Source organism: Asterias rubens, chromosome 1 (genome assembly GCF_902459465.1).
Source record: "Asterias rubens chromosome 1, eAstRub1.3, whole genome shotgun sequence".
Classification (NCBI taxonomy): Eukaryota; Metazoa; Echinodermata; class Asteroidea; order Forcipulatida; family Asteriidae; genus Asterias; species Asterias rubens.
Genome location: NC_047062.1, coordinates 3,649,869 through 3,665,330, shown reverse-complemented (window position 1 = coordinate 3,665,330; position 15,462 = coordinate 3,649,869). Strand labels below are relative to the sequence as shown.

Below are 15,462 nucleotides of genomic sequence, written 5' to 3'. Positions count from 1 at the left end.
TCTGTCATTCATATTCATCATGATCAGAAGGTCATAGAATGAAAATGAGTATCAATTTGAAAAATTAAGTCAAAATCCACATGTTTGCAAAGAAATTAAGTCTTTCTTTTTGCCAAACAATTTCCTTTGGTCAATGATCAATAAACTCCATTCACCAGAATCTCCAAAATATGCAAATCCAATTTTACTGCACTTTATAGTCCCAAGCAAAAAGTTATATCATTTTGGTTTATTTTAAAGAGTTGCCTCCTTTCCTGCAGATTTCTGGTTCCTTAGCAGTCTCTTAATTTCTTTCTGATCAGATTATTTGTCTCAGGTTTTATCTTTGTCTTTTTGGCTTACTGGGATGCCCTCGTGGAACCTTACTGCATTTGTGTAACTCCTATGGTTACACTTAAAGGCACTGGGGTGGATTTCACAAAGGTAGTCCTAACTTAGGACTAGTCCTAGGCAATGCTAATAGATAGGACCAGTCCTAAGTTAGGACCAGTAACTCATCCTAACTTAGGACTGGTCCTATCTCTTAGCATTGCCTAGTCCTAAGTTAGGACTACCTTTGTGAAATCCACCCCAGGACACCTTTGGTAATTGTCAAAGACCAGTCTTCTCAATTGGTGTATCTCAACAAATACATTAGAATAACAAACCTGTGAAATTATGAGCTCCAAGTTGCAAGAGAATAATGGAAGAAAAAACACCCTTGCTTGCACAAGTTGTGTGGTTTCAGATGCTTGATTTCGAGAGCTCAGCTGAGGTCTCAAATCAGTTCAAATATTTGAGTGAGAAATTACTTCTTTCTCAAAACTACGTCACTTCAGAGGGAGCCGTTTCTCACAATGTATTGTACTATCAACAGCTCACCATTGCTCGTTACCCAGTAAGTTTTTATGCTAACAATTATTTTGAGTAATGACCAATAGTGTCCAGTGCCTTTAAAGAATAATCAACCACTAAAAAATTCATTGTATAACTCTACACTTTCTTTTCTAGCCCATGAGAAATAAACAATTGCCTACCTCAACCCATTCTGTAGACCCGATCAGACTGTACTCTTCGGCTCCCCAGCTGCAGAACACAATGGAACGACGAGGTCGAAATCTGCCTGATAAAAAATCAACCGTAATCACTCCTGGAGAATTTGATCCTTTAAATACTATCAAAGCAAATTCTCACCTGCTTATGTTTTGAGTCGGTCTACAAAAAACTGTGACCTAAAAGTTGAGCATTTAAAGTCCATGAAAAATCTTGAGTAGATTCTATGTATAAATTTGTGTAGGTGTTGCATATTTTTAACCGCCATCATCACACACGTTTATAGCAACATCTACTTTACTGCTAGACTTGACTTTTTGATCAGTCTAAATCCAACAGGCTTTCAAGTCTCAGCAACGCAACCACTTACCCCCCCCCCCCCCCCACCCATGTTAGTTCTGCTCACCAACCGCTATCAAAAAGTCAAAACATTTTTGGGAAGCAGTCGTACAGAAGCGGCACTAGAGGGCCCACTTTAATGCTCCATGATTTCTGTAATGCGCGTTGCGCAGACTATCGTTGGATGTGGTTGAGTAGTCAACTTCATTACAAGTTTATATATTCCAGGGCCAAATTTCATAGAGTTGCTTAAAGGCACTGGACACCTTTGCTGTCGTCAAAGACCAGTATTCTCACTTGGTGTATCCCAACATGCATAAAATAACAAACCTGTGAAAATTTGGGATAAATTGGTCATTGAAGTTGCAGGAGAATAATGACAGACAAAACACCCTTTTTGCACAAAAGTGCATCCTTTCAGATACCTAATAAAAAGGCTTTAGACTTGAAGTCTTTGAGTGTGAAACTACCTCTTTCTCAAAAGCTTTGTTACTCCAGAGGGAGCCGTCTCCCACAATGTTTTATACTATCAACAGCTCCCTTGTGCTTGTTACCAAGTAAGTTTTTATGCTATCAATTATTTTGAGTAATAACCAATAGTGTCCAGTGCCTGAAAAAGGGTGTTTGTACATTTTGTAGGAAAAAAAACCACAATGTCCACAATGTCTCCCAGGGAGCCGAGATGGTTTATAAGGAGTGAATTAAGGCCCAGTGACCAGGGGTAATAATTTGAAGCGCTTTGAGACACCCATTCGGGAATGAAAAAGCGCTATATAAACTCAAATATTAAATATTAAATTAAAAAATAATTTTCGCCTCATGAGACCAAAATTATTTTAAGCGTTACAAACATATTTTCATTACATTGTTTTACTCATTTCTCAAACTACAGCACCTCAGTAATATTTGAAGGGAAGCTTTCCACTATCATTATCTTCAAACCCTGTAAGTTTAATGTAAATATATGGACATTTTGAAAAAGTACCCAAATCCTTTAATCAGCTCTATGACATTGGGCCCTGGTTTTTCCAGGTCGTAAGAGCCTACCTTCTTTATAAAGTTTGCCCATGGATCTAGCCAGCTCCATAAGAACAGCCGTACCACTGGATGGATCTACTGCACCAAACACCCAACCATCACGATGGTTCCCAACGATCACATAACGATCTGCAAAGAAAATAAAACACTATTTAATGAAAGTCGTTGCGTATCGTGGCCGAGCGAATAAGAGCACCGAACTCAAGCTCTGCTGTTTCTCTTCAGCAGAGTGTGGGTTCGAATCCCGGTCGTGACACTTGTGTCACTGAGGAAGACACTTTACTATAATTGCATCTCTCAACCCAGGGGTAAATGGGTACTTGTGAGGGCAGAGATGGTTCTTGTGATTGGTTTAGCTTAGTGCGCTACCCCAAGGAGCCGAGATGGTTTAAGGAATGAAATGGCCCGGTGATCAGGGTAATAATTTTGGAAGTGCTTGAGACGTGGTGTACAAAGCGCTATATAAAAACCGAATATTATTATTATTATTATTATTATTATTATTATTATTATTATTATTATTATTATTATTATTATTATTATTATTATTATTATTATTATTATTATTATTATTATTATTATTATTATTATTATTATTATTATTATTATTATTATTATTATTATTATTATTATTATTATTATTATTATTATTATTATTATTATTATTATTATTATTATTATTATTATTATTATTATTAATTCTTTCTGCTTATGAAATAAATTGGAAAAGTTACCGTATCCTGCCACCACTTTTTCCTTCTTTATAAAATAAAAAAAGTCTAATTTACCAAAATTACATATTCCTTTTGTAAAAATAAGTGAAAAGTGGTGGCAAGAAACTTTTCCAATTTATTTTTTAAGCAGGCCGATTTGCAATAAATTCGAGTCCTTGATGAGTTTTCCCTTGTAAGCCAGGTTTGTAAATATCTCCACACTCGACCCAAACAGCAGAATGAAATTGAAAAATAAATGTGTGTCATTCCAAAGCACAATGCTTTCTAAAGTTGATTTTTATTTAATTTCCAATTTCTGTTTCCCCCCTTATTTATTTCATTCTGAGTTAATATTATTTAACTTAGAAAGGTTTATGGTTGCACCATGTGAATGTCTCTTGTGAGTAGTGTTGGTTCTGGAAAACGGTGGTTAACAACTCTAAGATATCCTCATAGTGGGTCTCCCACATCCTGTATTTGTTTGTTTATCTTATTTTGTTTTATCAAATTTGCTTTCCCATTTTTGCCATCATTGTTTTTGACATTTGTTTAGTTTTTAAATGCTAGGGTTACTCTTTTTTAGCTGATTTATTCATTGTCATCTTATTTTAAAATGTTCCTATGTACCCCGTGGTGGTGCAATTTTTATGTATTTTATCTCTGCAATTTTTATCAATATTGTTACCTTGTAATGCCACATTATTCAGCTCCGTGCTGCCAGTTTTTGTTTTTAAATAAAATTAATGAATGAATGAAAATTCACATGGGCTTACCCCAAACTTCTCTACTTCCACCATGCAAAGTTTCAATTCCTACTTAATATTTTTTGTCCAGTGTTCATATTTTTTGATCAGTGATTACCTGGTTCAACACTTCCTGGTATCATGCCAATGACGTTATACGTCGACCGTCGCACATTTTTATTAAACACCTCCAGTTTCACTTTCCTTGGAAGAAAAGAGGGGAAAAAACAGGAATATCAGTGACAGATTAGCAGCAGTGTAAGGACAGGTCTCCACCAGGTATTTTCAGGTCTCTACGATTCCCTTCTAAAGTATTTTATTTCAAAAGACTGTCAATCTGAGAAATGTTTCATGCATGACACAATTCTCAGAGCATTTCTCAGGTTGTTTATTCAAACTATGGACTATTTTTTTCTCTTTCCGTGTGGACATAAACGCTACAGTTTTTTGGCGTCATTTCAAAACAAAACTGCCTTTCGAAATGCAATTTTCCTATGTTAGCTATTGAGCATTTCAACATTTATTAAACCAAGTAAACCGTTCAAAAAAACAAACCAAAAAACGAAGGTATAACTTGCCTTTAATCTCACACTCAAATCTTACTTATTTCAACTCGCTAATGACTAAACTATGCATCTATATGCTCCACCTTTCCACAGTTTTGTTCTACGTTTGTTATAAAAAGTGTGTTTTAGGTGTTTTTTCCGTCTTCATTTTTGCACAGTACACCTAGATTTCCTTCAGTTATTGCACTTTCTAAGTTTGGCTCATTAGTGTTACACTGCTTTATAATCCTGGGAATCGCTCATCAAATAAACTAAGCGAACTTCCCTGCATAAAAAAAATAGAAAACAGCGCGAACAAGATTGGTTTGCATCACATAATTCGCATCACAAGCCTTAGCGTGAAGTATGAACCATGCCTCCTGATGCTTCCCTTTAAAGACACTAGACACTATTGGTAATTGTCACTGACCAGTCTTCTCACTTAGTGTATCTCAACATATGCATAAAATAACAAACCTGTGAAAATTTGAGCTCAATTGGTCGTCGAAGTTGCGAGATAACTATGAAAGAAAAAACACCATTGTCACACGAAGTTGTGTGCTTTCAGATGCTTGATTTCGAGACCTCAAATTCTAATTATGAGGTCTCGAAAATTACTGCTTTCCTCACTTCAGAGGGAGCCGTTTCTCACAATGTTTTATACCATCAACCTCTCCCCATTACTTGTTACCAAGTGAGGTTTTATGCTAATAATTATTTTGAGTAATTACCAATAGTGTCCACTGCCTTTAACTGATGATTATTTTAATTGTAAACATACTTATTGTCTCGCAATGTTGGGCCCAGCTTGTAGGTCAGTCCACTCAGCCCTCCCTGCCATTCACTCGGTGCAGTGTCGCCCTCAAGCTCACTGTAGACAAATTAATCAAAGAGTGAAATGTTTTAGTTGTTTTCCTTTTTGTCGAGGGCTTGCTCCTTCTTAGGAAACAGTTATCCGGCAAACTTGAAGGGCATGCATCAACTGCAGAACCTGTCGGTCTGATGGGATTGGTTTGCTATTACACATTCAAGAATTTTGAGTTTTGCTCTCAGAAAATACCTATTGGGCAAACATATTAAAATCTCTTTTTGGAGAGTGTTCTGTAAAACAGCTACAGCTCTTTTGGTGGCGTATGTCGTCATGTGCAATCCATCTATAAGATCAATCTCAACTCTTTGTGAAATCGGCCCCTATTCAAACACATTCTTTTTATGATACATCGCACAGCCCATAAGGCTGGACACCAACTTCAAAGTGAGGGCTAGACTTAGCTAATTTTGGCTGTCAAACCAGCTCAACTGTCATGTTGCCACCTACTCCTAGGGCTGAAACAGGGTTACCCTCTTCACAGTCTGCAAGGATGTAGGCATGGGTATCATCCACTAGGAGCCTGGCTGGTAGAGGAGAATGCACTGCCTTTTAATTCACTGGGTGTCGCCACCGGAGAAGACACCACACCTCATATCAACAACCAAATGTCAAACCCTTCCTAATCTTACCCAAGAATGATCTTAGCATCGTCATATCCGATGGGCTGTACAGGAATCTCAGGAAGACCAACTGAGGATTCTTCCTCTCTGAACGCACCATCTACAATGAGAGAAATAATCAATCAAAGAATTCAAAATACCAATCACAAAATGTTGTCTCTCCTAATATGATGGTCAAACCTCATCATTTTAGATTGGAAGTGGTAGGTCCAGTGTGTTGTGTAATGCACAAAAAGAACCTAGTGCACTTAACGCTTAGAGAAGGAGGTTGCCTGGGTGTTTCTGGTATGGTCCCAGCCCCTTGCAACCCTCACCAGGTGTAGCATAGAAAGGTCAAAGTCCATGTAACTCACGGAGCCAAGACCAAGGTTTAGAAAGGGTCCATAATTGACAGTGTGGACAAATAACAGTGATCTCAACAGTGCCGTCTGTCGTCTACTGATTGGGCCCTCTGTCATCTACAGATGAGCTCTTAAATGCAAAGGTATATACAAGGAACCCCGCTGTACCCCATACCCAGGGAGCCACCAGGAATCTGGGTACAACCTTACCTAATGATGGGTACCCTGGGGTGAGGGGGTCACCTCCTACCCCTGTGATATACAAGGAACCCCGTTTTATAGCATACCCAGGGAGCCACAAGGAATCCAGGTACAACCTTACCTAAAGATGGATACCCTGGGGTTAGGGGGTCTCCTCCTACCCCTGTGATATACAAGGAACCCCGTTGTACCCCATACCCAGGGAGCCACCAGGAATCTGGGTACAACCTTACCTAAAGATGGATACCCTGGGGTGAGGGGGTCTCCTCCTACCCCTGTGATATACAAGGAACCCCGTTGTACCCCATACCCAGGGAGCCACCAGGAATCTGGGTACAACCTTACCTAAAGATGGATACCCTGGGGTGAGGGGGTCTCCTCCTACCCCTGTGATATACAAGGAACCCCGCTGTACCCCATACCCAGGGAGCCACCAGGAATCTGGGTACACGCTGCTGATACCACCCACTGCATAATCCGCAGGATCAGAGTACAGGATTAAACCAATAGCACCAAAGATTTGAGCTTGCTTCACCTGTAAATATACGTAGACACAGTGAGGTTATTATAATTTATGTTAATGATATGCAAATTATGCTAATGAAAATTTAAAGGAGCTGAATGTGGTACTTGAAAATAACACCACCAGAGAGATGGTCTGAGCAGGGACAATTTGGATACCAATGACATACATATTGTATGGGATTGAAACCTGGTATGGTATGCAAGGTGTAGCTCCAACAAGCGTGGGTCCAACATGGTAATGAAGACTTCCGAAACTTGTCTCTACCAAAACCTGTTTTTCTAGCACCATCAGGAACAGACCTATATTCTTAAAATGACTAGACATATCAGTTAGACTATCTCATAAGCACACAAATTGTCATAACATATCCACTCGACCAACAGTCAAAGTGCAGTTCACTACAAACCTTGGGCTAATTTATGAGTGACTAACAGCAGTCACAGTAAAGCCCTTCAAGATGGTATCACAATTATTAAAATCTATCTGACCTCACGGAGCCTCTGACCTCCTGCAGGACCATGATGACCCCTATTAATTGACCCACTTCCATATGACCTCAATCTAGATTTCTAACTCATCAAATTTGTTCAGCTGATCGAGTCACTTGAAGTTTTCAAGAAACATCTCATTTTTTTCCCTGTTCAATGGTTGATTGCTAAAGACATACGGTTTTCCCATTATTAGTACCATTATTCATTTGCTTATTGTACTGTTTCTTGTTAAGTGCCGTGGTACCTTGTGTAAGAGTGCTCCATAAATGCCTGCTATTATTGTTGTTATTATTATTATTATTTTTCTTAAGTTATTATTATTATTCTTAAGTTATTAATTATTGTTATTATTACACAAGTCACCTTGTCTCCTCTGAAAATCTTCCCATATCTAGCGATGGCGATCTTTCCCGTCACATTCACCCCAAGCGTTCTCTCAAGACGCTGGAAATCTTCCACTCTTCCATAGTTGACATACACCAGTTCATTCTGTAACGGACAGTGTTCAAATTACAGTAAAAATGATATACAATTTGAGTTGGCAATGGAGAGTAGTTCAAAAGTAAACAGTTAGGGAAAAAAGTGGTAAAAAAGTAAACAGTTTGAAAATGAAAAGAGGTGAAAAAGTAAGCAGTTGGAAATTTAGAGGTGAACTGAAAACTGTTAGAAATAAACAAAGGTGTAAAAGTAAACATTTTGAAAAGAAAAGAGGTGAAAAACAAAGCAGTTGGAATGGAAATTTAACTTGAAGGTGAAAAGAAGACTGTTGGAAATACACAAAGGTTTAAATGTAAACATTTGGAAAAAGAAAAGAGGTGAATAAGTATACAGTTGAACTTGAATAGACGTGGAAAGTTAAAATTTTGAAATGAAAAGGGTGAAAAAGGAAACAGTTGGCGATGAAAAGAGGTGCAAAGGTAAACATTTGAAATGAAAAAAAAGGTGAACAAGTAAAACAGTTGAAAATGATAAGATGTTTGTGTACAATTTGATTCCCCAAAATGGCGAATGTGGCAGACAGTAGGAAGGAGCTACTAGTTTTGTTTTTATGACCTACCTCAATTGTACCAGCAGCAGCGTAGGCATTGAATGGTTTGACTACATCGTCTCTAATCGTCTCACCATCCAAGGGTGGTTCCTCGGTTTTAGACTCAGAGAAAGTGGTTCCGTTGCTGTTCAGCACTGTCACCTACAAATGAGAAAAAAACCATAGAGATTATGTTTTCTTGAAAGTTTAGTTACATGGTTGGGTACTTGTTGAACAACAAAAAACACAAACATCCATAGATTTTTTAATTCACCTTACACGGTTCAAAGCCAATTTTTTTTTTTTTAATGAAGGCCACTTCAAGGTGTGGGCTACAATTATTTTTTCCAGAGGCCATTGCCACCTACTCCTAGGGCTGAAACAGGGTTATCCCTTATACAGTTCATACGAATGTAGGCTTGGGTATCTTTAATTCAAAGCCTAGCCGGAAGAGCAGAAAGCACTACCTCAACCAATGATGGTAGAAAGCTTCCCCTAAAATTGCTGGGGTGCTGTAGTTTTTGAGGAATGAGTTAAACAATTTGACAAAAGTGACTCTCCTGAAAACAGTGCTCTGTGATGTCATTTTGTTTTGACTCAAAAGCTTGATGACTAAATAAAATCCTTTGAACCATAGAGGAAGGAGATTATTATAATATGTACAAGGAAGGGACACAGAATACCTTACTTATATAAGTAAATTTCTGCATTTTCAAAATGTGCCTGTTGGTTTTAAATTGACACTATGTCAATTTTGACACAATACAATATAATGATTATGATGTCTTATTCAGTGAAAATAAATTAACCTTTCTATTCACCATCATAATTTTTCATTCATAAGTACCCCAGACAGTTTCTCTACTCCTATTGGTGGAGAGCGCGTCACGTGGGTGTGCATAAGCCTTTTGTTAATGCACACTGGAGCTCTGTTTATGCACAAGATTATCACGCGGAACGCGCAAATCATAGCTACCAGAGCATAATCTAAGCGCGCGCGCGTACACACAACCCACGCACGTCAAACAGATTCTTCACAAAGTTTTGGAGAAAAAAAAATTTCCAACCTCGAATTTCAATTGTTAAAGTGTCTCCTTCTAAATCATGTGAACTGGACCCCATACCTACACATCTTCTTAAAAGGTGTATTAATGTTCTAGCACCTCTTATTACTACTATTGTGAACAAGTCCTTTGAGCAAGGTAATTTTCCAGACAGTCTTAAGACTGCTTACATTTGTCCCCTAATCAAGAAGTCAGGTTTAGATATTGAGACTTTTTCTAACTACAGACCGGTGGCTAATTTGAAGTTTGTTGGCAAGACCATTGAGCGCATAGTCGCCTCCAGATTGAATACTGTTATCTCTGACTCTGGCCTTGCTGATAAATTTCAATCAGCATACAGGTCCAAGCATAGCACTGAATCGGCACTATTAAGGGTGCAAAATGACATTTTATGTGCTATGGATGAAGGCCATGTGACTGCCCTGATTCTGCTTGATTTAAGTGCGGCTTTTGACACTGTGGATCACACTATTTTGCTCAAGAGACTACGTGATATTATTGGTTTACAGGGCAATGCCCTTAAATGGTGCCAATCCTATTTGCAAAACAGACCACAACATGTACGCATTGGCAATTCCACATCGGACCCAGTTGTTCATGATTTTTCAGCCCCTCAGGGGTCGGTTCTTGGACCGCTGTGGTTCACGGTGTACACCTACCCAGTTCATAGCATCATCCTGAAACACAAACTGAACTATCATGTATATGCTGATGACACTCAGTTGTATTTCTCTTTTAAACCATCCAAACATTTTGCTGATGAGAGCATCAGTCGTATTGAAACGTGTGTTGGTGAAATTCGTGTTTGGATGCAAGACAATTTCCTTAAACTTAATGATAACAAGACTAAATTTATGATACTTGGTTCACGCCAACAACTCTCTAAAGTTACTATTCCCCATATTAATATAGGTGACTCCGAAGTTACCGCTGTTACCAAAGCTCGTAATCTTGGTGTGATCTTCGACTCTTCCATGACACTTAATTCACATATTTCTAGTATTGCACGTTCTACAACATTTCACATTCATAATATAGGCAAAGTGAGGAAATATTTAACACAAAAAGCAACTGAGCAAATAGTCCACTCCGTCGTCGTTTCCAGACTTGACATGTGTAACTCACTTCTATATGGTCTTCCTAATACTCAAATTGAACGACTTCAGCGTATTCAGAACTATGCTGCTCGTGTTATCACCTTAAATAAAAAGTCCTGTCATATAACTCCGATTTTGAAAGAATTACACTGGTTACCCGTAAGCAGTAGAGTTAAGTATAAACTTCTGCTTTTTGTGTATAAATCACTCGCCAACAATGCCCCTGCATATATTGATGATCTACTCAAACCATACAATCCTCCTCGCAAACTCCGGTCTTACAATTCTAGTCTCCTTATTGAGCCCATATCCAATCATTCATGGGGAGACCGATCTTTCTCACATGCTGCCCCACGCCTATGGAACAAATTGCCAGCACTAGTAAAATCATCTGTTTCTTTAACACAATTTAAGAAAAACCTTAAGACACATCTTTTCAACCAAATATTTGAGAAAATGGTTTGACTTCTACCCTTCGATGTTTTCTTTGATATTGCATTTGTACTGTATTTCTCTTCAACATGTTCTGGATTTCTTCTTAGCTTAGGCTTACGTTTCAATTTTGGTTATTGTACATGTAAATATTATTCTTTGTATTTAGCGCCATGAGCACTTTGATGGATTTGTGCGCTTTATAAGTTCTCATTATTATTATTATTTTATTATTACTGTATTTGTTTACGCTTTTTAACAAAAGGGCATTAATGAATGGGAATAAAAGAGTAGTGACTCGTTCTTAAAGGCCCAAGCCTATCACACGGCTGCCGACCCTGCTGGCTTTAAAGGTACGTTGAAGAACTCGTCACTACCCTTTTATTCCCTTATTATTGTTATTTTTAAATTATAATAAAAACCTCTTTTCTTTGCTGGTGGGCATGAATTGAGTTAGTCTCTGTTACTGTTAAATGGTTGGGTTTTGTCCTTGTTACTGTAATGGGATGCCTGTCTGTTCAAATTATTTAGTTTCAATATTATTTGTGTGTTTGTTTGGTTGTGAACGGTTTCGATGGCCTTATAATTTTAACTTGCATGCAGTGAACACTATTGGTAGTTACTCAAAATAATTGTTATAATAAATAAAACCTTACTTTGTAACAAGTAATGGGGGGAGGTTGATAGTATGAAACACTGTGAGAAACGGCTCCCTTTGAAGTAACATAGCTTTCAAGAAAGAAACAATTTTCCACAAATTTGACTTCGAGACCTCAGAATTAGATTTTGAGGTCTCGAAATCAACTATCTGAAAGCACACAACTTCAGGTGACAAGGGTGCTTTTTCTTTCATTATTATCTCGCAAGTTCGATGACCAACTGAGCTCAAATTTTCACAGGTTTGTTATGTTATGCATATGTTGAGATACTTTGACAATAACCAATAGTGTCAAGTGTCTTAAAACATTTAATTTTTAATTTTAAAGGTCATGGTACATTATACAATTGTTGCTGCACGCTGTGACAGGATCCATGGCGTTTTGTACACCCAAGGCAGAAAATGTCACCCGAGGCGAAGCCACTGAGGGTATACTAAACCCATGGACCCCAGTCACAGCGTGCAACAATTGTTTTGTTATACCTTGGTATTATTGTAATTCCTTTTCTCGAAGTTCTGTTGTCATCGTCATGTTAAGACGGAGCAATGCATAGTTTAATCATGGTTTAATAAAGCAGACGAACAGTTCAAATAAGCAACAATCCTTCACCAGCAGCGCTGGAAATCGACCAACGGTGGGAACGATCAATGTCACTGTTCATGTTACCCAGCACGCAGGCGTAGCGGGCATCTTTAGCAATGATACATGCGTATTTGTTGCACGACACCTGATTGGGCCTCGACCAATCAATCCTTTATGTAGGTATATTTTCACTTCTATCATGCACCATGCTTTAGTGACGTGTTTCATTGTTTTAAATTTATGTTTCTGTAACCCTGAAAGACTTCTGTTTTTGGTTCAATGATTTTTTAAGCTGTTCTGAATTTTACTATTTTAAATTTTGTTTTACCATGGTTTTACTATCCACTGTGTGCCTATAGGGCCCTCGAGATGGCAGGTGAAATGCTATTATAAGGCTACAGTGTCTTAAACCCATTGGACACTTTCGGTATTAAAACAGTATTGTCCAAGGCCCACACTTTGTGTATCACAACTTCTACATAAAATAACAATCCTGTGAAAATTTAGGCTCAATCAGTCTGGAGAAAATAATGGGAAAACCCACCCTTGTTTCTGCACGTTTCGCCGTGTCATGACATGTGTTTTTAAAAATAAATCCGTAATTCTCGATGAGAATTGATATTGCTTTAATGTTTTCTCAAAAAGTAAAGCATTTCATGGAACAATATTTCAAGAGAAGTCTTTCACCATTACCCTTTTTTTTTTTTCCTGTACCAAAAGTGTCCAATGGCTTTAAGGGAAGGTACTAGTTTGGTAAGTACTCAAAATAAATATTAACTTAAAAACTGACTTGGTATCGAGCATTGGAGAGCTGTTTGTAGTATAAAACATTGTGAGAAACGACTCCTTCTGAAGTAACATAGTTTTTGAGAAAGAGGTATTTTCTCAATAAAATAATAAAATACTTCTAGCTAGTTAAGTCTTTTATTCCCATCTGAAAGCACACAAATTCGTCCAACAAGGGTGTTTTTCTGTCATCATTTTCTCGCAACTTCGATGACCGATTGAGCCCAAATTTTCACAGGCTTGTTATTTTATGCTTATGATGGGATAAACCCAGTGAGAACACTGGTCTTTGACAATTACACTGGACACTATCAGTAATTACTGAAAATAATATTTTTTAGCATAAAAAATAACTGAGAGCTGTTGATCTCTCTGAAGTAACATAGTTTTGGAGAAAGAGGTAATTTCTCACTCAAATAGTAAAAGTCAGCTAAAGCCTTTTTATTATGCATCTGAAAGCACACAAAGTAATGCTATATGAGTGTTTTTTCTTTCTTTCATTTTCTTTACAAATTCATTGACCAATTGAGCCCAAATTTTTACAGATTTGTTATTTTATGCATATTATGTTGAGATACACCATGTAACAAATCTGGTGGTCTTTGACAAGTACCAAACGTGTCCAGTGTCTTTTACACAACTGCAATAAAAAAAATACACAAACTAGAACAGCAAAGCTGCCATGGCAAGCTGCCGATCACCAGATAGAACCAATGACTGACAGAAAAACCAATCATTTGATCAACTGATGGGCAAAGGGGTGGGGACATTGACAAGTATGAAGTTATGACATTTAAGATTTTCATTGCTTTAGCTCATTCAACTGGAACTAGTGATCTTTGAGTTTCATCTTTTCATATTATATACATGTAAGTAGCAACGTTTGCACTCTTCAGTTTTATTGTTTCATATGCATCTTTATGTAAAAAGTAATATTTGATCTAGGTTTCAAGTCAGGAGGAAAGGAGTTATGCCTATTAAATTTGTTCATTGTTTTAGCTCATTCGACTGAAACCAGTGATTAATTCTTTGAGTTTTATCTCATTGCAATCAGGAGTTATGAACATTCAAGGTTTTTATTGTTTTAGCTCATTCAACTGGAACCAGTGATGCGCAAAGAGAGGTTTATCTTATCATATGAATCTAAATATGCAAAAAGCAATAGTTTGAAGTCAGTTCATCATTGCAATCAGGAGTTATGATCATTTATGTGTTTCATTGTTTCAGTGATTCAACTGGAACCAATGACAGAGAGTTTGATTTTGGTTTTCAAAACTTTAAGATTTTAACGTGAGTTTGTTTCTTTTAGATCCAGATGTCCAAGTTTGAGCCTGAACAAAATTGTTAAACATTTTGTGTACATCCCAAAAAACTTTAACATTTTTTTTATTCCAAAAACTTCAACATTATTTGGAAATATATTTGAAAATTACCCCAAAATGACTGGCAATTGTATTTATATCAATCTCACTTGGGCTCGTTCATACCAAAACAACTCAACTCAAAGATTTAAACTTAAACAAAAAACATTTCCAAAAAATTTAACGCGTACTGCCGGATGGACGGAAATTGTTATTACAATAGGCTCGCACTGCTCTACAGCTCGCCAATAAACCATAAATAGGTGATCGTTTTATAATTGCATCCCAAATTACTTTTGAATGTTAATTAGCCAAACATATGGAGAAATACAGAGACTACCAGTAAAAAAAATATGTAGATAAATGTTATTGCTTTGTTGAGGTAGTTACTGTCGTCCAACCACTGCACCCACAGGCAACTTTGTGGCAGGTAGTGCATGCTACAGGGTCAGGACCAAATGAATTATTCTTTGAATAATGTATTCCAGTCCCCAAGAAAAATATGTGAACAGTGAGCTGTGAATGGCTTTTCTTCACTTGAGATTTCCTGGAATTGACTGCCTGTATGCCCCTGCCCCTGTGTGTGACATGGTCTTTAGGTAATGCTAGGTCAGACTTTGACCTCTGAGAGAGCGCTGTGTGAGCTTATGATGTCATCTTAATGCAAGGGGCCAGTCTATTACTTCCAAATGACTATCAAACGAGCAATTTGGGATTTGATAAATTTGAGGGTTCTGAAGTAGATTACTAAATGAATACATTTGACACAAACCCACGCAGAAACAATTGAAATTGAAATGTTAAATTAATTATTTGTTTAACTTAGGATTTCTTAGCAAGGTTAACATCATTTAAGTCAGGCCTTGAATTTCATACATGAAGGGGCACATCAATTTGTCTCTGGTAAGAAGCATAGGGCATCAAGGCAATTGCTGTGGGTGTCATGGCTTATTTCAAGGCCGGCTTGGGGTGATATAAGAACCTGCATTATATT

At 37.5% G+C, this 15,462-nt stretch overlaps 1 protein-coding gene across 3 annotated transcripts in view; it reads right to left on the bottom strand.

Annotated features, from left to right (window-relative positions):
- The window catches only part of LOC117289320 (N-acetylated-alpha-linked acidic dipeptidase 2-like), a 30,590-nt gene that overhangs the window by 4,421 nt on the left and 10,707 nt on the right, over positions 1 to 15,462 (bottom strand). For 2 of the 3 annotated variants that reach the window (XM_033770404.1, XM_033770396.1), the window contains exons 4-12: positions 8,518 to 8,649; positions 7,824 to 7,949; positions 6,849 to 6,978; positions 6,677 to 6,736; positions 5,911 to 6,001; positions 5,192 to 5,281; positions 3,984 to 4,069; positions 2,419 to 2,538; positions 1,017 to 1,102 (exon numbers count right to left, since the gene is read on the bottom strand). In XM_033770404.1, coding sequence (XP_033626295.1) covers positions 1,017 to 1,102; positions 2,419 to 2,538; positions 3,984 to 4,069; positions 5,192 to 5,281; positions 5,911 to 6,001; positions 6,677 to 6,736; positions 6,849 to 6,978; positions 7,824 to 7,949; positions 8,518 to 8,649 — 921 coding nt within the window. Of the gene's footprint in view, positions 1 to 1,016; positions 1,103 to 2,418; positions 2,539 to 3,983; positions 4,070 to 5,191; positions 5,282 to 5,910; positions 6,002 to 6,676; positions 6,737 to 6,788; positions 6,979 to 7,823; positions 7,950 to 8,517; positions 8,650 to 15,462 lie in introns of all 3 variants that reach the window. The other variant, XM_033770411.1, reaches the window with a different exon arrangement.